The 26,629-nt window shown below is 36.1% G+C and overlaps 5 protein-coding genes across 16 annotated transcripts in view; 2 read left to right on the plus strand and 3 right to left on the minus strand.

Moving 5' to 3' along the window:
- Nucleotides 1–16,360: 16,360 nt before the first annotated feature.
- On the minus strand, nucleotides 16,361–17,622 carry LOC117787525. Its single transcript, XM_034626071.1, has 3 exons — nucleotides 17,519–17,622; nucleotides 16,685–17,455; nucleotides 16,361–16,617 (listed from the first exon to the last, which is right to left on the minus strand). The coding sequence occupies exons 1-3, from the start codon at nucleotides 17,538–17,540 to the stop codon at nucleotides 16,550–16,552; spliced, it is 861 nt and encodes a 286-aa protein (XP_034481962.1). The 5' UTR covers nucleotides 17,541–17,622; the 3' UTR covers nucleotides 16,361–16,549.
- Nucleotides 17,623–19,047: 1,425 nt separating this feature from the next.
- LOC117788019 lies at nucleotides 19,048–19,914 on the plus strand. The gene is made up of 2 exons (XM_034626674.1): nucleotides 19,048–19,146; nucleotides 19,510–19,914. Exons 1-2 carry the CDS (start codon nucleotides 19,119–19,121, stop codon nucleotides 19,794–19,796), a joined length of 315 nt encoding a protein of 104 aa, XP_034482565.1. The 5' UTR covers nucleotides 19,048–19,118; the 3' UTR covers nucleotides 19,797–19,914.
- A 1,146-nt stretch (nucleotides 19,915–21,060) lies between these two features.
- On the plus strand, nucleotides 21,061–22,863 carry LOC117788630 (probable cytochrome P450 6a21). Its single transcript, XM_034627459.1, has 2 exons — nucleotides 21,061–22,215; nucleotides 22,278–22,863. Exons 1-2 carry the CDS (start codon nucleotides 21,120–21,122, stop codon nucleotides 22,694–22,696), a joined length of 1,515 nt encoding a protein of 504 aa, XP_034483350.1. The 5' UTR covers nucleotides 21,061–21,119; the 3' UTR covers nucleotides 22,697–22,863.
- Nucleotides 22,864–23,602: 739 nt separating this feature from the next.
- LOC117788631 (vegetative cell wall protein gp1) lies at nucleotides 23,603–24,738 on the minus strand. Its single transcript, XM_034627460.1, has 2 exons — nucleotides 24,691–24,738; nucleotides 23,603–24,630 (listed from the first exon to the last, which is right to left on the minus strand). Exons 1-2 carry the CDS (start codon nucleotides 24,719–24,721, stop codon nucleotides 23,699–23,701), a joined length of 963 nt encoding a protein of 320 aa, XP_034483351.1. The 5' UTR covers nucleotides 24,722–24,738; the 3' UTR covers nucleotides 23,603–23,698.
- Nucleotides 24,739–26,031: 1,293 nt separating this feature from the next.
- The window catches only part of LOC117788628 (rab11 family-interacting protein 3), a 48,283-nt gene continuing 47,685 nt past the window's right edge, over nucleotides 26,032–26,629 (minus strand). For all 12 annotated transcript variants that reach the window (XM_034627450.1, XM_034627449.1, XM_034627454.1 and 9 more), the window contains one exon: nucleotides 26,032–26,569. In XM_034627450.1, coding sequence (XP_034483341.1) covers nucleotides 26,441–26,569 — 129 coding nt within the window. In that variant the 3' untranslated portion in view covers nucleotides 26,032–26,440. The remainder of the gene's footprint in view (nucleotides 26,570–26,629) is intronic.

Raw genomic sequence — 26,629 nt, forward strand, 5'->3', positions numbered from 1 at the left:
AACTCTTATTTGTGACGTTTAAAATAAAAATCAAAAATAAGACTTATTTTAAATTTTTATTGAAAAAATGAAGAATAAGTGTTATTTTTCAACTTTTAAATAAAAATTTTTATTAAATTATTATTTTTTACTTTTTTAATAAAAATCAAAAATTAGAATTAAAAATTATTTTCATCATTTTATATCAAAAATAAATGTTTTGAGCTCAGATCGCTAATTACGACAAAAATAAGAAATTTTGGTGCATTGAATGTTATCCTAACATAATTCTATCCTATTGATTTATTTATTTAAAATTTGCTAAAATAACACTTATTTACGGTTCCTGGTATTTATCAATTTAACTTCAACAGATAGCAAACTGATGGAATTTATTAAAAATTTATTCCAAATAGACCAATTTCAACAAATTCAATCAGTAATTGATAAAAAAAAAACATACCTATAAGTCAAAGAATACTTTAAATAAACACAATTACAAGTATCTGGCTTTCTTAAACACAAATTCAATTTGTAATACCAATTTGCATGCTGTGCTAAAGACTTGTCATCTTAAGGGCTTATTTTCTATTGCGTATACAACGTTTTAGTTAATAATCTTGATTAAAATACTTGGTTAAACAATTTAAAATCAATTTGCACTATAATTTAACTACACACACCTCTCACACACAACAGCTACAGCTACAACAAACAATAATTATGGGAAAACATGTTGTACGAGGAGTAAAAACCTTGGGAAGAGTTGTTAGAGAGATAGCAGGAAAGTGTGGCAAGTGCTTAAAGGCAACATGCTATTGACAGGCATTATTATGCAGCAATTATAAATGTATCAATCAAACTTGGCCAAGAGAGAGCTGATAAGATACAGCTCAGTCAGTCAGTCAGTCAGTCAGTCAGTCTGTCTGTCTGTCTTTTTGTCTGTTCGATCTGTTAGCCAATTTCTTATCGCATCAGTCAGCTCCTTCAGTTTCGTTAATTAATTGATGCAATGCCAGGGAAAGCTTCTTTCGCAAAATCATGTGGAGATGCTGCACAGATAAGACGAGAGTCTCTGGTTGGTCTGGCTGGGACTGGTTGGGCCTGGTCTGGGCACCTGGTTGAGCATTGAACACACAGCACACAGGTGGCCCCGCACAATCGAAGTCAAATCAGGAAGACAACAACGGAAATCGCTCTTGAGACTTGATCATTATGCATGCCACCGAGGAGTCGCAACAAGTTCCATGGAGTCGAGTCGAGTCGAGTCATCATCATTGTTGTTGTTGTTCTACCTGGCTGATTGTGTAATCGGAGACGTGGAGACAGTGCTACCTCAACGGACAACAGCTGCGGCTTCTACCGTTTTAATTGCCGCGAATTAAAGTGTCATTAAAATGTATACACAGTATCTACAACCTTATGCATAAATACGTAACACATATTACACATTCTCTGACAGCCCAGAGAACGTGGAAGCAACAAAAAAAATAGTAAATTGATTAAAAACCATTAACATGTTCTTTATCACTCAACACACTTGTGGCACTTGCCTCGACGAGTGGACACTGTGTCGTCAAGTGGTTCGTTCCTGCAACGGCAGATTTTACGCACAGTCGGCTGCTGGGAAATTGTGAAAACTCTGGGTTCTGCCTGTGGGCTGTTCCCTCACCGACAGACTGCCAGCTGGCCATCAGCCTATGATTTAGGGGCTTGTTCATCTGGGTGCTCAAATTTTATGAGCTTATACTGATAGATGGTTTCAATCAGCAGCAAGTTTCTATCAGTGAGCTAACGGAAAAGCTTTCGCAAACTGGATGCGACTCGAGTCCTAAAGAGAAGCTGCAGCTTTATACTGAATATTATGTTAGTTAAAAATTTTTAATATAATTTATATCATGAATTCTCATTAGATTGACAAAACAAACAAGTGTTAAACAATTTTTTAAGATCTTAAAATTTCTATATTTATCGAAAAATTCTTGGACTATCTTAAAAGTTGTTTTATATATGACATCAATTGTTATTTGCTATGAATTCTCAGATATCTTAAAAAATTAAAACCAAAGATTAATAAGTTAACAAGATATTTTCTTCATTGAACTCAATTTTTTAACTTTTCCTGTGACTTCAAGAATTATAAAATTAATTTAATACAAAAGGAACTAAACATTTAACTATTAATATGGGAGTTTAAAAACCATTTTTTTGATATCCGGATTCTAAAGATGAATGAAAATGAACATTTTAATAATTAAATAAATTATAAAGCAAACGGAGTTACACATTTATCTATTTATATAGCACATATTTAAGGCGTTGTTATTGTTGCTTTAGCAGTAAAATTAATAATTTTTATTTTGCAATCCAATTCTGCATTATTTATATATGTATATGTACAGTATTTAGCACCCATAGCTGTACATTTAAAAAGTATCTATACTTTCAAATAGTTAATTTATCTAAAAAGCTATAAGAAGCAAGTACTTCGCTTATCATGACCGTAACTATGGGTATAATTTCGACCATCATTTCTAATATCCCTCATAAACTCCAAGAACTCCAAAAGTGATTATAACTTCATGTTGATATCTAACTTATTTCCCAACCCTTTTCCACAACTCATCCAAACACCTCACAACTTTCTCACTTTGGCAATGCATCAATTTTATTGTTTACCGCAAAAGTTTCTGCACAAAAAAAATAAAAGAAAAGTAGATAAAAAACAAAGGAAAAACTATTGCAATTTCCATTTGGAACCGCAACTAATTTCAACTTTATTATTTGATTTGGAGCGATGACCAATGGTCAAAAGTCGAAGGCAATAAATCACTCATACGCCAAGTGTGCCACAAGCTAGAAATGAAATGCCAATGCAAGAGGGAGTGGGAGTGGGCGGGGCCGGGGGCGGAGTCGCACACTTTTACACAGTGTTGCAAAATGCCCAACAGCTGTCGCTATACGTTTCATGGCTCGTCGCTCTGTGTTAAACTCAAGGACTCGACTCCTGTTTCTCTCTTTTATTTTCCTTCTTTTGTTTTGTTTTATGTTACCTTTTTTTATTGGTTTGGCCAATTTCGCGCTTATTTACGCAGTTGACATGTGCAACACGTGCGCTGACAAATCTGTCCAGCCAGCATTAACCCCCTATTGCCCCCGGCTCACGGCTTAACCCACCCCATGCTGAGCAGAAGACAATTTAACACCTGAGCGAGGACACAAGCTGAAATACACTTAATTTATTGACATATTTGGCCACTTTGATTTGCCTTGGTTTGCTTTGAATTTCTCCCCTTCTAGCTTTCACCTCCTTTTTAAGCTTCGCTCACATTGAACTGTTCCACAATTTCATAGCCCAGTGAACAGGCAGCTGTTCTCTGGGTTCAATCACCCGCAGACACTGGGCACCATATGTGTGTGTGTGTTTTCTATGTTTTTCCGCTCTGCCTTTGCTCTGTTTACCCTTTAGGCTGAAAAACAAAAACTTGCCACTTTTCGCGCCCTGTTGGCCAAACTGGCTGCCGCTGCTCTTGGCCTTAACACTTGACTGGGCTTAAACGGCCTGCAGATCTTGTCGCTATCGCGACTTGCAACTCGCTAGTCGCTGGCACTTAAGGCCAATTATAGTTAATGTCTCAATTAGTGACAGTTATGAAAATTATTGACTCGCAGCATAACATGATTTTTTTTTTTTGCTAAGAACCTAAGCATGTTTTAGCCATTTCTTTAGATTTTCCAACAATTTTCACTCGCTGCTGCTAATGTTGCCAGTTAGAAATGAAAGCCGTCGTGTCGCGTTGGTCAGTAGCTGTTTGATTAGATAGAATGACTTCATCAGATAAGATTTATTTTCGTCGCAACAGGATATTGAATCATTTGGCAGCAAGCATATCAATAATTTCAGTAGTTTCACAAGATTTTATGCGAGAGCATTTGACTTGTTTTTTATTTCACCTTATCTTCTTTCAATAATCTTTTGAGATTTAATTAATGTTACAAATTTTTATCCAACTTCTGATCAGTATTAGTTATACTGTAAAGCTTTTCTTCAATGATTTCTTAGATTTACCTATTAATTTTTACTAACGTGTCTATCGTTATTCTTTTATATCAATAATATACATTTGCCTCTTAGACATTCTCTCTACAACACATTCTGTTTTCTTATCTTTAAATTTCCATATGATTATTTCAAATAATTCACTATTAATATTTATTTAAATTTTAGTGTCGACCGTGCCTTGTTGAACATTAACAAATAAATCTCTTTATACGTTAATATCCATGTCTATATATGTATTAACCTTGATGTTTCGTTTATACTCTGCTCAGTTGCCTTACCTGCAATAATAAAGCTACAAGGTTTTTCTTAAAATTTTCTTTAAGTAAAATTTAAATTAAATCTAGGTGAATAATTAAAGATTTTCCTGACATAAGTGAGTTTCAAGTTTCAGAGCTGTGGCAGCTCATTAAGTATGAGAAAGACTTCAATGCCGCACATAAATTAGTCGACGGTAACAATTTCATTTTGCTAGAGAATTTGACGGCCAGCCCTCCGGAGAAACAGGAGAAAACTGTCAGGGCGACAGTGGAAATGAGAAGGAGAAGGGGGAAAAGAGTGGTGGGGAAGAGTAACCAGCGCGGCAGAGGCACCAACTGGGCCATAAATCAAAAGCATCGCACAGCGTTTAATACACTTGACGCCAGATTTCCGCGACAATTTGCGCATGAATTAAACATAAAAGCAAGTTGGCAGGGTAACGCAATACCCCCGTCAGGGGTATACCTACCCCCCTTCTCCCCTCCCCTCACATATATCCCTACATTCTCCATGGTGCCAATGCAAAATCAAAAGTGGGGTTTCCCCGGTTTCCCAGTTTCCCGGGGCTTCCTCTGAGTGGGCAAATAAAATCAAAGTAGGTAACACGCGCAAATAAAACACTTGACACATTAAAACGGCAACAAGAACTCACATGTGTAGCATGCAACAGGGGGTGAGTAGGGGGTAGGGAGTAGGGGGTAGGGGGTGACAGTACCAATGGCGACGCCATGAGCAATGCGGCTACAAATTTCCATTTTGTCCTGCGAGTAAAATCTCCCATCCTCTCTCCCCCAAAGCGTCATGCAAATAAGTGACACTCGCCGAGCAGACAAGCGAGAGGAACGAGATTCAGGAGGGGGTTGACAACAGGATATGAGCACATATGTAGAGTGCATGTGTGTGTGTGTGTTTGTGTGTGTGTGAGTGTCGCCTTACATTCGCATACATACAAATTTAACGAGTCGCATTTATGATACCACAGACAAGTATAATAATTTCAATTAACGACACCCGCGGGTGTGTTTGCAGTGTGAGAGAAAGAGAGAGTGGGAGAGAGTGAGAGAGAGTGAGAGAGAATAAGTGAAAGAAGCTTATGTAGAGTGCGATGCTGCAGCACCTGTAAGAGATGCCAGCGAAGTGTAGCGGAATAATGAGTTAAGAAAACATAAATACCTGCTAGGTGAAATCTGTTGACAAAACAAATGCGACTTACAAAATGACAGACACTTTAATTTAATACAATGAAAAGCTGACAATTCTGCAACTGACAATTTCCAGCTAAAGCTCTAACACAAATCGCATTTCTAAGAACTGTAGAGAATTAAGTTTATCAAAGTTATGTTTTGTATTTCGCTTTCATTTTCAATATAATTTCTTCGAAATTTTTTTAGCATGCTTCGGGGAGTTTTGAATGACTTTTGATACATACACAAAAAGAGATGTTTAAAAAACCTTGATATCTTAGCTACCATATATTTCTTGCAACAATTCAGTTCCTTAGTATTAAAATTTGAAAAAAAAAATAAATTCGATTAAACAAGAAACAATATAAGATTTGTTATGAGATAAATTTAAATCTTAATAATGGAAAATTAAGTCTAATTTTCTGTGCCCTAATCTACTTTAAACTCTCCTTTATTTTTTATAAAATTTTTCAGATATATTTAGTATTAGAAACATTACGAAAATATATTTCAAGCTAAGAAACATTTTGAATATATTTTATTATTCGGCTAATAATATACTAATATTCATATATTTCAGACACGACTATACAAAATGGTAACTAGCCAAAATTTATCAGTATGACCTTAAATTAAAAAACAATATATTTTTGTAGCATACTTTTGGGAGATTATTTATTATTTATGTAGGAGTTTTATTATACTATATATGTATCAATCAAACGGAATATGGAATTTTTCAGAAAGCACTGTGATTTCACCATATCCCACAATATCACAGTTACTCTCAACACTGTGTAATGCTGCCCCTAACCAAGCGCTAGACAGGTGTGGACATAAAAAGGAGCTACCGTGTGGCAAAAACAACAAAAAAAGAAGTCACGCATCGTTGGCAGAATAATGAGACTGAGAATGTGAATAGCCGTTGAAAGAGTCACGTTAAGTCGTTGTATGGCTGTGTTAGTAGGTCACAGGTGTGCATATACATGTGTATATGTGTGTGTGAGTGTGTGTGTTGTGAATGTGTGTGCTTGTGCATTATTATGCCTCTAATTAACTAAACGCATATATTTTCTTAGCCACATTCTTTGGCCAGGCTTTACAGCCTCGCCATCTCATCAGCATAAAAGTTTTTAATGAGCCATTTTGCTGCCTTTATCGCTAGCTTCATCTTCTTCACCTACTATCCTCCATACTCCCCTGCCTATATACTTGAGTCAATATACTTATATATGTATATAAAAATATATATGCACTCGTGTTCATACACATACATCCCACATTCCACATCCTACTTGCCAGGCTGTTCCTCTTTCAGCTTCTTGAATGTGTAACGAATTTGTTTTGACAAGCTCAGTTGACACGTTTTAATTAAATTTAATTAGTGCGTTCGTTAAAACAACAACAAATTGGCCAACATGACAGCTGGATTAGGTGGGCAGGTGAGACTTGTACATGGAGTACAGAGTATGACAGTTGAATGGTAAATCCACAGCTCTTTATGATGTCTGACATTTGTCGGCATAAAGATGAGCTCGACTATAAATAATTACAACATGTGTAAAGTTTGTTGGCCTTGGCGCATAATGAATCAAAACCAACATAAAAGCCATCAAAATGTTCACTGAAATAGTGTTGAAAGGGTAAAAGTCTTTATAAGGATTTAAACAGCAATTTAAGCTATCAAATGTCATTATACAAGTATTGAATTGATTGAAATATAAAATGAATATTATGTAATGCTTGGTGGAGTAGCATATAAAACAGGAAACAATATAATGTTTTAAAGGAAATTCTCTATATGAAGACAAGAAAAGACATCAACAAGACCATACACATATAATATTTTTATTTTTTTTTATTTACATTTATTTATTTACATATATAACTGGAACAATAGTTAAGCTATCAAGTTTTTGTGTAATTATAATCTAAGGAGCATGAATATAGATTGACAAATAGATAAATAAATACTGAAATAACTCAAAGATCTTTTATGTTTTTCGTTAATAAAAACCAATTTTGCAATAAACAGACTCTCTAGTCAGTTATTTTTATTATTTTGATTGATTAATTATGTATTTTATTTCAATCAAAAACTGAAATATTAAAGAGTGAAATATTAACTTATTTTTTGCAGAAAGAAAAAAACTACTAATCTTTTTGTCCAAATTATTAAAGAACTCATAAGAGATAAAGAAATATAAAATTAATGGGCACAGGGTATACAAATTAAAAAAAATCTTAAAGCCAATGATATCAGTGGAAATGTAGTCTTAAAACGGTGATAAAATTAAACGGAGAAAACTACATTTAATTGTATTTAACACAATTACTTGTTAAATTTATTAATTGACCCAGAGACAAATTGATCAGTCAGTTTTTAATGAAATAAAGATCAATAGGATAAAAGACAGAATTAAGTTATAAGCAAATAGTCTTTATGCTTGTAAAGAAGTCAAATAACTTATTCTCTATCATTATTATCATATCTGAGCATACTAATTGACCAATTCGAAACCCTCTACAAATTATCTTGGTTGTCAACTCTATAAACTTCTGCAATAGCCCTGTCATCAGAGAGAATTTCTATTACATACCTCCTAAAGCCAAGAGTCCAATCAGTTTGAAAATTATAAATGCAAATTGATGGAGTAACAGCGATCAGGACAGCTCATTGATTACCCACATGCCTAAGCATAAACAGTGGCGATAGAGAAGAAAAAAATAAAAGAGAACTTAACCAAGTGACAGGGAACACAACAATTAGAAGTTTCCTGCCCAACAAGAAAATGCAGGCACTCAGGTAAACAGGGAACTGAGAACTGGGAACTGAGAACTGGGAACTGAGAACTAGGAACTGGAACTGAGAACTGGGCAACGGCAACTTGTCAGCTCGAATGACGTTTTAATAAGTCACATAATTCATGGAGCCAATGTCGAAGTGGATGTTGATGTGGATGAGGAGGCAGCTTTGCCTGGGGATGACAATGTTGCCGCGTGCCCCAAACGGCAGATAACGAGCATGTGTCGTGGAGAAGATTGCATGGATGCCGCTGCTGCTGGCCAATGATTTTGGGGTCGCTTTGACACAGTCTGTCTGCCCAGTCTCCAGTCTCCCGTCTGCCGTCTCACATCTCCTGTCTTCCTGTCCATATCGCTATACCTTAACCCCATTCCCGCTTCCCAATCCGCGCTGCGTGTCTTGTCAGCTGCTCATTTGTCAATGTAATTGATTTTATGCCTGGGCTTTTGACCAAGGTTGCCATGGCGTTGAATTGGTTGAATGTCTGGCTACCTGTACTAGCCTTTTGCCTGATATATTATTCGATTACAGTTAGACGTAAATCAAGTGGAAGAGCATGATGTGTCCATCAGACATGTGTATGTGTATGAGTACGAGTATCTACAAGTTATTGCAGCGAGTTCATCTATAGATACAGATTGCTTGCAAGCCATAAGCCATTCAGAGGGGAATTGCGAAAGAAGGTCAAAAGAGTGGCAAATGCGAAAAGTAAAAGGTCAAATGCGGTTCAAAGATATATAATTGCCTGAGGGATGTCAGTTGATAAGATTAAATTGAAGGTGGATAAGAATAATGTCCAGATAAAATGGCGCATATGATTTATCATTTATTTCTAATTGAATTTTAACACGATTTAACAGTGATAGGCACTCAAAGCACCACCCAAATCACCACTGCACTTGCACCACAACTTAATTTTCAATCAATTGAGAAAAAAGAGAAGAGCAAGTTCGATAGAAACCGGTAGCCTGGTCCGACGATTGTCGGAGTAGCTTCTGTGGCACTAAGAGTAGAAAAGTTTTATGGCAAGGCGCGTTGTATCTTATGGATACTCTTTTTTTTTCCTTCTTCTTTTTTATTCGCCTATTGCTGTCTTTGGGACTCATAAATTTTTATAGCTTGTAATTTGGGACGTCTCTGCACATGCGCGGCAGGCGGTCGACTTGTCTCTGGCTTTGGCAGTTGCGATTGCGATTGGAATGGCAATTGACCGGACTGAAGGAAGTGTCTTACGGCTTTCATTGGTTTTTGGCGATGGCCAATGCTAGATTTATACTTTTGGTGTAATTAATAGCGTTGTTTGGCCCATTCTGATTGGTCAAGATGCCTTTATGGATGCTGCACACGTACCAAAAAAAAAAAAAAATACAAAAATACAGCCATTTGTCTGTCATGTCTAACTCAATCGCAATTACTGGTACCAACAACTGAATAGCTGTCTTTATGGCATTTTTCTATGTCTTTCTGACGCTTGGTGCTAATAGGGTTGACCGCTAATTAAATTGCAAACTCAGGATATTCAATGATACTTAAAAAAAACCCCTCATTAAAGTCTGTACAACGGTATTTCTCAATAGCAAAATCTAAAAAAAAATTTAAAAAAAAAACGCAGTGCACATCGAGATAAAAATACACTCTTAGAGCTGATTATGTATAGTTTTTTAACTGGCTGTAAATATTTAATAAGCCTTTGTGTGATTTCCTCTTGCCAAATTACTGCACTTTGAGTATTTGTTCAACACTCAGCGGTTCCCATTAAAGTTAAGAGCTGCTTGATAACGATATCAAACAGTCTACATTATTTCCATATAGAAAGTTTTCCCTGTCAGTTGATTATGGATAAACCAGACTGTTCATTATCCTCATTTACCACCCATTGCGATTTAGTTTTTAAGGCTTTGAGACTCATTATCGTTTAAATAAGCATTTTGAGCTTTTACAGCAATCGAAAGTTATACAACTTTTAACTTTATAACCTTAAAGCGCTCATTTTCTTCTCAAAAAATGCATTATCCGTATTCAGAAAATCATCATAAGCTTCTTAATGTTTAAAATATAATATCTAAATCGTATAATCAACAACTAAACTCATGAAATGAGGATTTAAACTAATTATCCACCAAGTTGTTTACCTATTTCTTCCGAATATTATAAGCCAAAAGTGATTTTTATTCTCATGTATTAAGCAACTTCTTGATTAGATTAAGGCAAAATATATAAGAAAATATATTATCTGTCACAACAAAGCATTTGAAATACTTGGTAAAGAAACTCCAGCTCCTTCTTGGAGAGTGTACACATCTATTTTGAGTAAGCTCCCTCAATTACCTCAAAGATATTCTGCCATTGAAAATACGCAAACATTGTAGAAGAATCTTATGGCAGATGGCAAGTTGCCTCTATTTAAGCCTGTTGGCTGCTGCTTTGCCTTTTTGATGATTGCAAATTAATCACACTTTAAACATGGCAATTACGCTTCTCACACCGCGACAGCCTCAACCTGACTTTAACTAAATAGCATGAGTATGAGAGCAGATATATGTATATTGCGTATGCAGTTTCATCAGATGAGGATGCATTGAGCAAGAACCCATGAGAATCTTGGCTAAGTCGGGAGCAATCACAGCAGTCAATGCACTGAAAAAAATTGTAAATTAAATGTGTCACTTTAAATTGAATTCTATTCATTTGAAAGAAAATCCTTTAAGAAAATAATGTATTCTTAATTTACTATATCTTTCCTTTATTCAAATCAATTAAAGCGTTCTAAAAATAAACTTAAGAAATAAACCAAAATTGATATAATTGAGCTTAACTCCAATAAAATAAATAAAAGCAAATAAAAGCAAATAACTTCGCCTAAGTTTCAATTGTAAATTAAATGTCTCACTTTAAATTAAATTCTTTTCATTTGATAGAAAATCCTTTAAAAAAATAATGTATTCTTAATTTACTATATCTTTCCTTTATTCAAAATAATTATAGAGTTCTATAAATAAACTTAAGAAATAAACCAAAATTGATATAATTGAGCTTAACTCCAATAAAATAAATTAAAGCAAACAATATTAAGACGTATTTTGTTCTGAACTTCGCCTAAGTTGCAATTGCAAATTAAATGTCTTACTTTAAATTAAATTCTATTCATTCGAAAGAAAATCGTTGATTTTTTGTTAAGTGGATGACACCTTTTTAATATTTACAAACTTCAAAAAAATTTTAGTTCTTGACAAATTTTAATACTTAGATCCTTTTGGTCATATCTTCATACAAATTCACCTTGAAAATGTCTCAGAAAGTAAACAAAGAAATTTCCACCATAATTCTTCGATTTTATCTCTCAATGAATTTTGTTTTCTTTTACTTATTTTTAAACAAATTCCTTGCTAAACCAAATATTGTCTACTTTACACATTGTTTTTCTCTTAGAAATGATTCTAGTTCATTTCCCTCAGTGCATGCTCTTTCTCTGACTTTAATATGGAAAAATTGCTTCCTTTCGCTGTTTTACTTTCGTTTTAATAAATAATCAAGTCGAGTGACTATCGTTTTGATGTTGTAGCTTGGACCCTGAACGGACTTGGTCAGCATCTTGCTCTTGGTCATAGTCTTCGCCTTGGTCTTGGTCTTGGTCTGTTGCTTGGACTTGGTCTTTGTTTCTACACGAGTCTCTTTGGCTGCGGTTCGTCAAGTCCCTCATGTAATTTCCAGGCAATTTCTCATACCCATAATTGCATAATTTCAAAGTTGTTGGCAACTTAATTGCGCGCAACGCGACCAAACGCTGCCAGCTGCCTTTTGGATCTGATCTGACTACGAGTACGCGAATATATAGATATATATATATACATATATATGTAGTCTACAATGCGGAGAATGAGTAGCGCTTGTTGCTTTAGCTTTTCTGCCCTGTCTTCGGTGTAAATAAAACCTTTTTAAACGGTTGTCATGTGGCAGGCACATCCAAAGTGCCTCCACGACTACTGGACTGGAAGCTGGAAGTTGGAAGTTGGAAGTTGGCTAACTGCCTCCACAATGAATCGCCTTCTGTCTCTCGCAGTCTCTGAGATTCTGACTTCAAAGCGCGCACATCATCAAACATGTGTTGCAGCTACTACGAGACTCACCCCCCTCCCTCCCTTTTGCTCTTGCTTTGCTTTGCTTGTGGAACGCCAACGCCTGACAGATGACTACAAAATCCATGACTCCATCTTCATCTCCATCTCCATCTCCATTTCCATTGGACTTCGGCATGCGCCTTTGCCCCGCGGCCATTTGCCATCAAAGTTAATATGCTTTATATTAAATTTGTTGTTGTTGCTGTTGTTGTCTGGCCTCGTTTTGTTGCTTTCAGCCATACAATCTGCATCTGCTACAATCTCGCCTCCCCCCTCGTCTCATTTGTCCTTATCTGTGGAATTGTTTTGGCTGCGTTTTCTCATCAAATTACTCAATTAATTTCAGTTGAATTAAAAACACTGTCCATCTAGACATTGTTGTGATGTGACATGTAATTCCACTTTGAGGACAAAGAGGCAGGGAGAAACCTGAAGCTGGTTAGCCAGTTCCGATGGGCAAATGGTCGTTAATTTGGCATCTGCATTTAACTGTTGGACAATAGCAATTTAAGTTCTAATTGAGAATTAGACAAGTGCTTGCAATGATTTGCAGAGCGAGAGTATCTGGCAGTTGGCTTAGAGTATTATTTTTACTTTGATTTTTAATTTATAGACAAAATAATTTAAAATTAAATAAAATCAAAATATAAAATTAAATTAATTAAAATTTAAATTTAAAATAAACATTTCTTTAGAGTTTGTAAATTAACAATATATAAAAAAATAGCTAAATTCAATACTTTAATTGTTAAGTAAAAAAAAATATGTTAAATAATTTTAAAACGACCATTTTGAAATAAACACACTCATCATAAATCAGGAAACTTTGCCATTAAATATCGATTTAAGTTTTCTATTCAGAGTTCCATTCAAAAATGTATTAATTTCCTTCAACATTTTTTTTAAATTTTAATTTAATGCTTTCAGAATTAAATACATAAAAATTGTCCCAATGTCTTAATATGCTATGCTTGCAATTTTATTTGGAATTTTCCTACTTTTAAGTGTGTATTTTAGACATCAGTTTCGCCAACTATTTTCTATTTAATAAGTAACTTGATCAGATCTACTACGATTTTTTAACTCCAATGGTAATATTTTAACTAAAACTAAATAACCTCTAATTGACGTATTAAGATTTAGCCCTAGCAATGTGTTAGAGTATAGGTACGTTTGGTTGGGGTATTTCAAAATTCCACACGGAATGTCTGCTCCTTTTGGATGGAGGCATTGCCGAAACTGATTAATGGCCACGTTGCTTGCAAATGAGTCGAGCAAATCAAAACAAGCGCAATGCAACAGCAGCCGCTGCGTGCCTGAGTTGATGTGGAGAGGATGGAAGAGTGGAGAGGAAAGAAGGGAAGGAGGATAGGGGCAAGAACCCGTTCGGGCCAAACCAAATGCATTTGGCACGCAATTATGGCCCAAAGTGTTAATTGCATTTCCGCTGCGGCAGAGTCAACTTGCAACAAAGTGCTGCAACTGCGGCACAGCCCACAGCTCACGCATTTGGCATTAAGAGATACTGCAGAAGACGAAGAAGAAACAGAAGAAGCAGAAACAGGAGTTGCTGCTACCAAAGTAAAAGCAGCCAAAGCAAAAGGCTAAAACACATTCAGAGATAAGAAACGTGCAGCAGTTAACGGTGCTTTTTGGTTCTGCCCCCTTGGGAGACGATGTTAAAGATGGCGCATGCGTGGCAGACACGCAGCGGGTTGCCAAGAGTTGGCCAAGAGCTGCCCAACTGGCCAACAGTTCTAACAGCTCCAGTTCTAGCGAAACTAAGTCAAATATTTGTAAAACAGAGCAACGGACAGACAGACGGACGGACGGACGGACAGGCAGCTCCCCAGGCTAACTGCAAATGTGAAATTTATGGCCCCCAAAAGGCGCGTGGACGTCGCAGTTCTAACATGAGTGTAGAATTTAGAGCAACTAAAATTCAAATGTTGGCTATTTAAATACCCTAACAATAGACTTAGTTGTTGTATGGATATAGGGTTAAATTTTGAAAAAATAAGCTCAGATTGTAAGCTCCTAATTTTCTATTTTCCCATCATCTTCAAAATTAATAAGTGCAGGATTGTCACCTTTCAAAAGTATATCATACCAACAAATACCGTCGATGTTCATGACGTACGTGTACGTGTTTAATTTTTGTAATATGAAATATTTTAGGGTTATCACCCTATGCTAACGTATTGGAATATAAAATTTATTTTAGTGCAATTTACAATTTTTTTTTGCAGTTTACTATAAGCATTTATTTATAAACAATTAGGAATTAACTATATTATAATATATCAATAAAATATTCCAACTATACGATTCTTCAGTGTATGAGCAAGTCAGAGGCGATTATAATGCAACATTTTAAATATATAAAATCAGAATTTGCCAGCTACATAATTGTAACTTTAGTATTCCTATCATGAGAAAAAATTTAAGAATACTGTAATGATAGAATTTGTCAACTATACTATATTAAATTTTTGTAATTATAATTGCAATGCTGCCAACCTTCGAGCAGAATGCCATCTACTAAATATACGAGCAAGTCAAAGGATATTACAATGATAGAATTTGTCCTTCACTTGGTAAATATGTGCAGAGTTGCAACCATGTTAAATTTTTAAAATTATTATTTCAAGGTGGCAATGCATTAGAAAATATCACAAGCTACCCATCAGCGCAGTAATACCCTTTATAAAATTATGCAAATTTGAAACTGATGCTGGCAAACGAAAAGAAATGATTTCTTTTTGGCTCGCCGCATATTCATAAAGTGCTTTTTAATGGGAGCAAGAGGTCTCAGTACCAGTCTCAGTTCCAGTCTCAGCTCCAATCTCTGACTGAAACTGAGGCCAGGTCCAAGACTTATGTCGTTCTATCGACTGTTGGCTCTGAGAACGAGTGCTGACAAGGCGGCCAACCAGGAGGCGGCTGTCACTTATCGAACTCTTTGCATGTCTTTGCATGCGGCAACATTTGATAAGGAAAAAAAAAAAGACAGAAATAATGTGAAGTCAGATTCGATTGGAACAGCTGAGACTGGTCCATTGCTCATTCCTTGGCTCCGTATTTCCCATTGGTATTGGGAACGGCATTGGCATTGGCATTGGCATTTACTTGGCTGTGCGTTTGGTGTTCTGGGCTTTGGCCAAATCCGTTAATAAGCCATTTTGACAAATTGGATGATTGCCGTCTGCCTGGGATTGTGAGCAATGTATGTGAATGTATGTATACATGTGTGTGTGCTTGTGTGTGAGTGTGCATCTGTGTGTGTGGAAAGTGTGGCAAGCGTTTGAGCCAAGTAATGATAAAGTAGACGATTGCCAATTGATCTGAAGAGTAACGAGCAGCATTTAAGCATTTGATTGTTGCCAAAGAGCCAAATCCATATTTGTTGAACGGTAAAGTACACCTAAGATACAAAGTAAACTCCGGAAAAGGAAATATTTAAACACGTCAAAGCTGTTAAGTCAACAAATCTCAAATGCCAAGTGGAATGGAACATATTCTTTTGCATAAAAACTGCTGCCATAAATAATATGTAAAGCAAGATTGTAAGGACTTGAAAATGTGGTAAAAGTTTATTTCGGTATCTCAGAAGAGATGGAAATTATTTGGTTTTCGAGTCAATTTATGTATAAGCTAGTGGTAAAAAATCTAACTATTTTATGTGAGCTAAGTAGGATTAAAAAAGCTGTAAACGTTGTTCTTATTATGATAAATAGCTGAATTGCGGTTGTGTTAAAGATTTTAAATATTTAATTCAATCAAATGCTTTCAGTAATTAGTCTAATTCTTCATTATATTTAAATGTAAATTGTAGGAATAGTTTCTATTTGAAAATTAAAAAAAGGACTATTTTGAAACACTTCTTTAACAGCTTTAACTTGTCTCTTAACTTAACTAATACCAAAGTTTGAGATCAGTAAAAACGAAAAACTTTTTCCGAACTTGGAGTCTACGACCGTTAGACAACTCTTTATTAATAGTTTATTTTCTCAACTAAGTTAAATCGAGTAACTTAGGAATTTAAAGGGAAATAGTAAATTTCTTATTGATTGCACAATTAATTATAAATTCGTATAAATGCAACTCTCTGTAGCGATCTCTCTCGTTTTCGATCTCGATCTCACTCCATATCACGATCGTAGCATTTGATCATATTTCTGCATTCATCGTCATGCACTTGATGGAACACTAGTTAAAAGAATATGTTGGAAATTAAGTTATAGATTGTCAATCGTTTTAATCTATCCCAACTCACCATTTTTGGTGTTGAAGCAGTTCCATTCGCTCAGCTCGCATTGTCCAGAAAATTCGACAACACAGTTTCCATTTGTGGCACAAATGGGCAGCGATTGCTGTGGACACTCAAAGTTGCATTTTCCCAGTTTCTTGAGGTCGCGTTGCTTTTCCAGCAGTTCGGGTATCTCAACTTCGTTTGAGAGCAAGCGAAGTCTTTGATGGCCTGGTGCTGAAGTAGAAGTGGTAACTTGATGCTTCTCTTTTTGCTTCTGCTTCTCCTTCTCTGCCTGCAACTTCTCGCGCTCGTGGATCGCCTGATTGATGGCTGAGGGAATGTGCGTCTCGGCCAAGTGCATCACATTGTTGACATGCTGGTGCAACTTGTTGACCTTGTCGCCAATGTTCAACGTCGGCTGGCCGGGCACTGAGACCACAATCTGTGGAACCGGCGGCATCACCACTTTGTTATGGCCAGCAACAGCTGAATGCTGCCATGTGCCAGTTGCCTGATGATTTATCACTTGCGGCACTACCTTTGGTCGCTCCACATGTGGTGGCAGCAGATCCAAGTGCGGCACTGCCGCTGCTGCTTTTCCTTTGCCATTTCCATTTCCATTTCCTTCTCCAACCTGTGGCACGTGGCCAGTCAATACTGTTGTGTGTCCATGTGGTTTCTGTGTCGTTTCCAGCACATGATTGATGTGGTTCGTTATCAGCGCTTGAATATGCGCGGGCAATTCCATATTCTCCGGTCTGTCCACTTCCACGGCCTGCGAGACCGCCACCAAAGCTGTAGTAAATAAATTAAGTTATAACCTTGACTCAGCACACGCCACGCCCACTTGCAACTCACCAAATATGAAGAAAGCTATCATTTCGTCAGTTGTATTCCACAAAACTCACTTACGTTCCACACTCTTACTTTAAGACGCTCGGCAGCGTTCTGTGACGCTTTCAATTTCAGCTCGCAGCTTATATACGATCCCGATCTGAAAACGATCAAATATCATTCGTGCTTGAATCGATGCATCGATTTGTCATAAGCATCTTTATATTTTAATGCACTTCATATGCTAATTATAATTATTCTGTATGTTCCCTGAAGGAACTGGTTTAGTTTTGCCTCAACGATCTTCTGACTGTGCACAAATTTACAGATATTTGTTTGATTTGCATTAATCGCTTCCTTATAGAATAATATTTTTATGATTTTTAAGAGATTTTGTGCCAAATGTCTCTTGCTGGGGCGTGGCAGTTACCAAGGCAAGGATTGGTTAAAAATATACCACCAAGACAATAAAACACAAATAATAAAATAATCGGAGATTTTATTAAAGTATTTATTTAAGATAAATGTTATTATTAATCAGACCTGTTTCGATTTACTTTATTGGACTTTAATACACAAATTTTGGCAAAATTAAATAGGAACAGGTTAGAAATATTCAAAAGCCGGAACAGGCCTAATTAATCCATATTAAATTGATTTACAGTCTAAGAGGCATAGGGCTAAAGTATTTTAGCAATTAACAAACTTCTCCTAAAAGTATGCTTTAATTACTTTACCATCAAAAGAACTAAGATTTTATTTAAGGGTGCTCCAGAAATGTAAAGAAACCGAAAGACAATCAAAAATGTTTAGGTTTTTAGTTGACCCCGGCTGAATTATGTAAAACAATATTTAGAATTAATCAGGCATGCTCTACAAATTTATAACAGCGCTAAAGCAACCCAAAAGCAATTGTTGGTGTTCCCGAAAAAAAGAAACCATTGCTTTCAAATTTCTAAATAAATTAAATATTTATTAGATTGAACTAAATTGTCTTTAAAATTGATTTAAGATACAAAAAAAATGGTTCGAAAAGATTAAATCTCAGGCATTGAAGCAACACGAACATTTTGAACGGTTGTTTTCAAAAACATTTCTATTCAAAATCTCTAGAGATTTCTGGAAGACACCTGAATAACTATTATTAATAATTCAAATTAAATGGATGTACAGCTTCAAAAGCAAAAGCTGAAGAATTTCAGCAATTGACAAACTCAGCCTAAAAGTATGCTTTAATTACTTTAACAACACAAAATATTCTTAATTCCTGCATAATTGCGAGTTGTGCAGCAATTTATTATTTCAACAAAAGAAAGTAAATATGCAAATTTCCCACAGGATGAACAACAACAAAAGCCTTTATTTTTAGCAGGCGAACAATACAAATTTAATGGCAGGCCCAAATGATGATGACAATGATAATATTTCAGTTTTGCATATTTTTGTCAGGTGTTAAAATAAAGGATTATGAGAAAGCAGCGGTTGAAAAGCCGAAAATTTGTATGACAAAACGTTGCTATAAATACAATCTGAACGGTCTACAGAATCAACAGTTCAACAGTTGCTGCACACACAGCAAGGTTAAACAAGAACAACAACAGCCAAGTTCAAAAAGCTTGAAATCATGAAGCAATTTTTACTACTTTGCCTGGGTAAGTTTTAAGAGCATTGCTGAAGTAATTCAAACTGAAACGTTCACTCTGTTAGTTTTAACTGCACTGCGAAAGTAACTCCAACTATAACTGTCGCTCTCTTTTCACTCTGTTAGTTTTAACAGCACTGCTAAAGTAGCTCCAACTGTAACTGTCGTTTTTTTTCACTCTGTTAGTTTTAACAGCACTGCTAAAGTAACTCCAACTGTAACTGTCACTCTTTTTTCACTCTGTTAGTTTTAACAGCACTGCTAAAGTAACTTTAACCGTAACTGTCGCTCTCTTCTTCCCACTGTTAGTTTTAACAGCACTGCTAAAGTAACTCCAACTGTAACTGTCGCTCTCTTCTTCCCTCTCTTATAGTTTTCGCTGCGCTTTTCGCTGCCAACGCCAGCGTGCTGCCAGCCGCCAATCAGCATGGAGAAATGGTCTGGCAGGATGAGGTGTTCAATCCCGTGCGGGATAAATGCATTTTCAGCTGTACGAATCAAGGTCTGAGCGTGTGTGCCTATAATGGACAGTGTCTGCAGCTCTTCACCAGTCGCTGCAAAATGTCCGCCTACAATTGCCGCAATCCTCAAAAGCGCTTCGATATTGTCGAAAATTATCGCTGTACACAGGGACACGTGCCTCTCTGCAGCAAGGCATAGCGCAGGGAGCTGGGCATAACTGCATAAAAGCAATAAGAAGGAACAAATCTATTAAGAATTTGACAGTTTTATAAGTCTAAAGAAAAATAAAGACAAATTTTCAAATCTTACTATCAAATATTTATTATCCTGTAAACAAAAACCCAATTGGGAAGAGCTTATTTTTTTACCTTCCGAAACAAAAATATGAAATGTTTTGCTCATCAGGCAAATAAAACGTAATTCAAGCTATCAACTACTCTGGCGCGTTTTTTCAATTAATGTGCATATTGCAATAATGATTAACATTTAACGAACTAATTAAATGACTAATATTATTAAATATAATTGCATATTGAAAAGTACGTGCAGAACCAACGCTATGTCTGGGAAAAGTATTACCCGGCCCAAAGCTGTAGCAGATAAAGTTAAAAAAATAAAAAATAAATGTAAATATAAAAAAATATACATGTCTTCATTTGAGTTGACTGACAATTCCTTTTGTTATTAGACTATTAATGATATGTAATAACTGTAAGGCCCGGCTTATAAATGTCTCCTTAAATTTTATAAAATAGATAAATTCAAATTTGACATTGATTTCTATACATTTTACGTCAAAATATCTGTTGTATAGTCATCAAACCCCATAGATATTGAAAAAACTGCCCAAAATATCATAGCTATGTTATATAATACCTGTTTTGACAACACTATTGTCTGAGTGTTCTCACTCCAAAATTTATTCCCAACCTTACACTTTGAATTGTATTGGGCTAGGTCAAGAAAATATGCTTGCCTACAAGAATTGACATTCTCAAACAAAAAACATTTATCTTTTGGAGCTGTTTATTGTCAAATATTGATATATCACAAATAAACTATGACTTCATGCACTGACAAAATTATTTATAGATAAGAATTTGGTGTCTTACGGGCTGACAACAAAAGAAACAGGGTGACACAATTAAGAAAATAGCATAAAGTCCACAGAATCGGTTTAAGGGTTTAAACTGACTTGTTTTAGTATATTTCAATTGTACTTCTAAGAAAAATATAAATAAGTAAAATAGAAAAAAAGAAAAGTTTTGCATATAAATACAATTCATAACCTTTGTTAGGTATACGCCATAGTTCTAAATATTTTTGTTAAATTTTGTTTTCTTATCAGAAGCAAGGTAAAGTCTGTCGAATGGCCCGTATCAACACGTTTATTTGTCATTCGGATTTTAGAGCCGTATAATCAGTTTTTATATAAACGCCCACGTTTGTCTAGCTCAGTAGCTCGGCGAACATCGAGTGTTCAACATAACGTCGGTAGTATCGTTATCGTCTGGTATAATCATGGGAATCGGATTGGTGCTACTCACAGTCCTGCTGGGGCTGGTTGTGTTCTTACTTTTCCGTATGTATCAGAAGATGCGTTACTGGCAAAACTTGGGAATTCCGTGTGAGAAGCCTCATCTTCTTATGGGGAACATGGTTGGAGCACGTACCAAAATACCTCTTGCCGAAGTGTATCAACGGTACTACAACAAGTTCCGGGGAATGGGACCTTTTGTCGGGTTCTACTCGTTCCATCGTCCAGCTGCCTTCATTATGGAGCCATTTTTGGTCAAACTGATATTAATTAAGGAATTCAACAAGTTTACAGATCGAGGCATTTACAACAATCCAGAGGATGATCCAATATCGGGTCGACTAAATTTAATCGATGGCCATAGATGGAGGGTAATGAGAAATAAGTTATCATCCACATTTACCAGCGGCAAAATCAAGTTTATGTGTCCCACAGTTGTCAAAATAAGTCAGGAATTTATCGATGTTTTCGGTGACATGATGTCAAAGTCATCGATTGTTGAGGTCAAGGAGTTGCTGGCAAGATTTACCACAGATGTAATTGGTACTTGTGCCTTTGGGATTGAGTGCAACAGTCTCAAGGATCCCGAGGCGGAATTTCGCGTAATGGGACGTCGATCTCTAACAGATACGAGACACGGATTTCTTGGAATGGCCTTCATTAGCAGCTATCCCAATCTGGCCCGACGTTTGCATATGAAGAGGACGCCAGATCATATCGAAGAGTTTTTCATGCGCATCGTTAAGGAAACTGTCACCTTTAGGGAAGAGAATAAAATACGTCGCAACGATTTTATGGATCAGTTGATTGACTTGAAAAACAATCAGCTGTTAAAGTCAGAGACTGGGGAGAGCATGAGTCTTACCATAGAAGAAGTGACCGCCCAGGCCTATGTGTTCTTCAATGCTGGCTTCGAAACCTCCTCCACCACGATGGGATTCGCCCTGTACGAGCTGGCACAGCATAAGGACATCCAGCAACGTGTGAGGGATGAGGTAATTAAGGTGATAGCTGCAAATAATGGAGAACTAACCTATGAAGCTCTTAAAGAAATGGTCTATCTTAATCAGGTCATATCAGGTAATCAAACCTAATCAAGCCATAAAAGAGAAAGTTTAACAATAGATTATTTGTTTTACCAGAAACTCTGCGTCTCTACACTGTTCTGCCAATGTTGAATCGCCAATGCCTAGAAGATTACGTTGTGCCAGGCTATCCGAAGTATGTTATCAAGAAAGGCATGCCTATAATAATTCCTGCTGCTGCTATGCACCGTGATGAGAAGCTATATCCTGATCCAGATCGCTTCAATCCAGATCATTTTGAACCGGAACGTGTTAAGAACCGTGACTCTGTAGAGTGGCTTCCATTCGGTGATGGACCTCGAAACTGCATCGGATTGCGATTTGGCGAAATGCAGACACGCATTGGTCTAGCCATGCTTGTGAAGAACTTTAAGTTCTCCGTATGTGATCAGACACCCATACCGATGAAGTATAGCAAGTCCAGCATATTGGTAAACAGTGCGTCGGGAATCTTTTTGCATGTGGAACGAGTTTAGTTAGTTCCAGACTTTTTAACTATATTTAATAGCTTTGCCTTATTATGTTTTTAATTCTTAACAAGTCGTTGCTAAATGGTATCATTCCTACATATTCTGATTAGAACTTACTTTTTTCTCTCTCTCTCTTTCTCTCATTTAACTCATTAAAAGGTTTAAAGATTAAACTTGAAATTATTGAAATAAAAACAATGGTTTTCAACAAATGGTGAAGATACCATTTATAAGCTATAAAAATGAGTTTATAAGTATAAGTAAATTATTTTTCTTACCTCCCTACATATACAAAACAAAAAGATACACACTTTAGATAATAGTAGATAACGGCCTCGTGATAGGAGGTTTTCAAAAGTTGCAAAAAGAAGATGATTCATTTGTATATTATACCTCGTAACCATTGAAATAAGTAAATTAGTTTTATGGTCGAAACGAAGAAGCTTTATCCGGATAAAGAACTAAAACTGAAACAAATTTAACCCTTTTTAACCGTCTAATGTTTTATGCAAGTTCAATGTACAGTTTATTTTTGATGCATGATTTTGATGTCTCGTTTTAATCTTATCCATTTTTTCGTTTATGAGGCGTCTAGCATTATCTTAACACCTTAAAAAATTTGCAAAATTTAAGATTAAATTTATATTTTATAAAAGTACACTGTCAACAACATTTCAAGTACCCGTTACAAAAAAATAAGTAAAAGGGTATATTGTATGTGTTTGAACGAATGTAACAGAGATAGGGAGGCACCTCCTACCCTATAAAGTACATTCTCAATCAGCATCAACTTGCCACTTGCTTCTCTCACGCTAAGTCTGTAAATACAGCGGCATTAATCATCGAAATCAGGAGAGCGAAATGAGAGACTCATTGTCATGCAATTTTTGCAATTACTTGATTTGTTTTTTATTTATGAAAAAATAATCCCCTCGACTAGGGCATGTATATGTAAATGTATATGAACATACTGTGTGTATGTAATAAATGTAATACTTTTTGCCTAATTTACATGTTGAGATCCTCAGCTTTGCATCGCCGGGAGCACAAACCCATTCGACAGACATCCTCATCGACGGCACGGAATGCCAAATCGCGATGTTTGCAGTTGAAGGTGTCCATGACGCACTGATTGGGAAACTCGTGGAGGCAGACCCCATTGTGGGCGCAGATGGGCAACAGCTCAAACTTGGTGCACAGCTGATCACAGCTCTCAGCGGGAGTTGGCGGTATTGGCATTGGGGTGGTTGTCATGTCAGCCAAGAGCAGCTGATGACAGTTCCTTGAGGGCTTGGCTTTGCGCACCTCAACTGGGGATACGGTAGTGCTGGGAGGCAGTACGACGACGGGATGCACCTCCGAGGCGGCTGCGTGTGGAACACTGGGATTGGGCATGCCAGGGTTGGGCACTCCAGGATTGGGCATGCCAGGGTTGGGCACTCCAGGATTGGGCATACCAGGATTAGGCACTCCAGGATTTGGCATTCCAGGATTAGGCACTCCAGGATTGGGCATACCACGATTTGTCATTCCAGGATTGGGCATACCACGATTTGGCATTCCAGGATTGGGCATACCAGGATTAGGTACTCCAGGATTTGGCATTCCTGGATTAGGCACTCCAGGATTTGGCATGCCACGAATTGGGATGCCAGGATTGGGCTTGCCGGGATTCGGTACACCAGGATTAACCGTCTCTACAACAGCTCTCATATTTCGCACTTTGGGCACCGGCTTCATTACAACGGGCGGTACCACCACCTCCTCGGTCACCGCCTTGCCGGGCTTAATCTCAACAACGTGTGCTACCTCCACCTGATCCACCTTATCCTTGGTCAGCACGGGCTTTCCATTGGACACTAACGGCACCTGCACTGTCACCCTGCCGACCTCTGAATTCGGCATCACCTGCGCTGTGGCGAAGACGAAACACAGCAGCACTACCAAAAATGATTAAGGAGATCAGTCAAGATCAAAAATCGTTAGCATGTTGATCTCACCTGTGGCCAAAACTAAGTTAAGCTTGAACATCTTGTGCCTTCACCTTCTATGTCTTCTGTGTCCTGAACTGGGTCTTGGCACCGGCTTTTATACGATAACACAACAATCCCTGATGCAATCCACGAACCGGTTGCAAGTTCAAGACAACAGCTGGGATCAAAACCGGTTCCGGCAATACTTTCCTCAATAAATCCACCAATTATGGTTATTGCTTTTGGGTGGGTTTTCAACGCTTCATTAGCATTCAGTCATTATCAGAATACTCAAAAAAATCAAACATTTTTGGTTTTGTGTTTTTATAAAATTCTTTTTATTATTTTTAGTATTGTTCCGTACACTTCGTTGGTGTAAATTATATAATTAAGCGCTATGTTATTAGGCATAGACATGTACATATAATTAATATGTAAAGAAAGATGTACATTTATCGTAATGGACTTTTTGTTAGTGTTATCTACAAGCTTAGAACATTTCTTTTTCTGCTCTTTACAACACTTTTATATCATACAAAAGAATTTCTTAATGGGTATAAATCATTTAAGGCATCAAATATTTTGATTAGCAAAGTTCTATATAGAATTTCAATATTGTTATGGGTATATTATTTATATATATATATATTTAAAAAGAAGAGTTGACCACTTGAGTTATAGTTTTAAGTTTTCGTTGAGTTTAAGTCTATTAGGGATCGTCTGAACGTATGTGGATCTCTACAATGACGATCCCCAAAACTTTTGCACATTACGTCCATTAATATGGTTTACACACGATTATAATATAATATGTATTTATAAGTAGTACGTAGTTCAGTTATTTAAGGTTACTTTCCATACTTTTCATTTAAGAATTATCATTTTATCTTTATAAAGTTTGCATTTCATTCTAACTAAAACTCCGACTACATATCCTGGGGATTGTCCATACCATAAACGCAAATTTTTTGATAGGTTTTTCTTGGATCTGGATATAGTATATTTGACAGCCTAAGCCTCCTGGAAGTAATATAGCAGGAAAGAAAAGAGAGTAAAGAGAAAGAAAGAGTGAAATAAATAAAGAAACTCCCAGAGCTATCAAAGGCTGTCTCTTGCTAACATATTTTTTAATACAGTTGAAATCATGTTGTATCTAAAACTTTTTAAAAGGTACTCAAACTATGGATCCGTTCGCAACGTCTACTCATTTACACATATCTTCATATCGATTCTAGTTAAAATTGTTAATAAATATTGTATCATTTAAAAAGTGTTTCATCTTAATATCTAAATTTTGTTATTATAATAACTTCAGGGCTCAACAACACTACAAAAACTATAAACAAAAAATTGATTGGATACATATAATTCGTTTTAGACAATTTAGTTTTCTTTACTATTTTACAAACATGAATTTTTTTATACATAACGATTAGATTAAAAGTTATACGAAAGAATAATTAGATTAACAATTTTAACTAATTTCACATAAATCTGTTGTTTTGTTTTGTTCTGTTCTGTTTTTTTCATCTTTCTCTTTTGTGTTGTTCAGTTTAAAAACTACAATAAATGGTTATAAAATAAATTATGACTTAAGTTAAGTATACATAAATATATGGGTTTGCTTAAGATAACATTTAAAGTAGTTAATTAGTTGGTTGTTTTCTTATTATTTTCTTTTTTTTTCGTTTTGAGTTAACGTTAGGTGGTACAGAAACTGTAAAGTGTCTGGGCTGTTTTTCCTTCTTCTTTTTTTGTCTTGATACTCTTCCAATTCCTACTTTCGCTCCATGGGCTTTACTTCCAGAAGCTGGGGATAATTCTCCACGATGTTGAGTAAGATGGTATCGATGTAATGCTTTAGACGAACATTCTCATCTTCCTTTTCCTGGAAGGCTTGTTGCAGCTGTAAGTTTATAGAAATTTATTAGTGTTGTATAACATATGAGAATTAAGGTATAGTTAA

The sequence above is a fragment of the Drosophila innubila genome (genome assembly GCF_004354385.1).
Source record: "Drosophila innubila isolate TH190305 chromosome 3L unlocalized genomic scaffold, UK_Dinn_1.0 0_D_3L, whole genome shotgun sequence".
NCBI lineage: Eukaryota > Metazoa > Arthropoda > Insecta > Diptera > Drosophilidae > Drosophila > Drosophila innubila.

What these genes read in the sequence shown, in the direction of transcription:
- LOC117787525 (XM_034626071.1), bottom strand. Translation starts at nt 17,540, where the DNA reads ATGATAGCTTTCTTCATATTTG. An exon ending in GATAGCTTTCTTCATATTTG is followed by an intron (nt 17,456 to 17,518) that starts GTGAGTTGCAAG and finishes TATTTACTACAG; the next exon opens with CTTTGGTGGCGGTCTCGCAG. An exon ending in CTGCTTCAACACCAAAAATG is followed by an intron (nt 16,618 to 16,684) that starts GTGAGTTGGGAT and finishes TCTTTTAACTAG; the next exon opens with TGTTCCATCAAGTGCATGAC.
- LOC117788019 (XM_034626674.1), top strand. Translation starts at nt 19,119, where the DNA reads ATGAAGCAATTTTTACTACTTTGCCTGG. An exon ending in ATTTTTACTACTTTGCCTGG is followed by an intron (nt 19,147 to 19,509) that starts GTAAGTTTTAAG and finishes CCTCTCTTATAG; the next exon opens with TTTTCGCTGCGCTTTTCGCT.
- LOC117788630 (XM_034627459.1), top strand. Translation starts at nt 21,120, where the DNA reads ATGGGAATCGGATTGGTGCTACTCACAGTCCTGCTGGGGCTGGTTGTG. An exon ending in TCTTAATCAGGTCATATCAG is followed by an intron (nt 22,216 to 22,277) that starts GTAATCAAACCT and finishes TTGTTTTACCAG; the next exon opens with AAACTCTGCGTCTCTACACT.
- LOC117788631 (XM_034627460.1), bottom strand. Translation starts at nt 24,721, where the DNA reads ATGTTCAAGCTTAACTTAGTTTTGGCCACAG. An exon ending in TAACTTAGTTTTGGCCACAG is followed by an intron (nt 24,631 to 24,690) that starts GTGAGATCAACA and finishes CATTTTTGGTAG; the next exon opens with TGCTGCTGTGTTTCGTCTTC.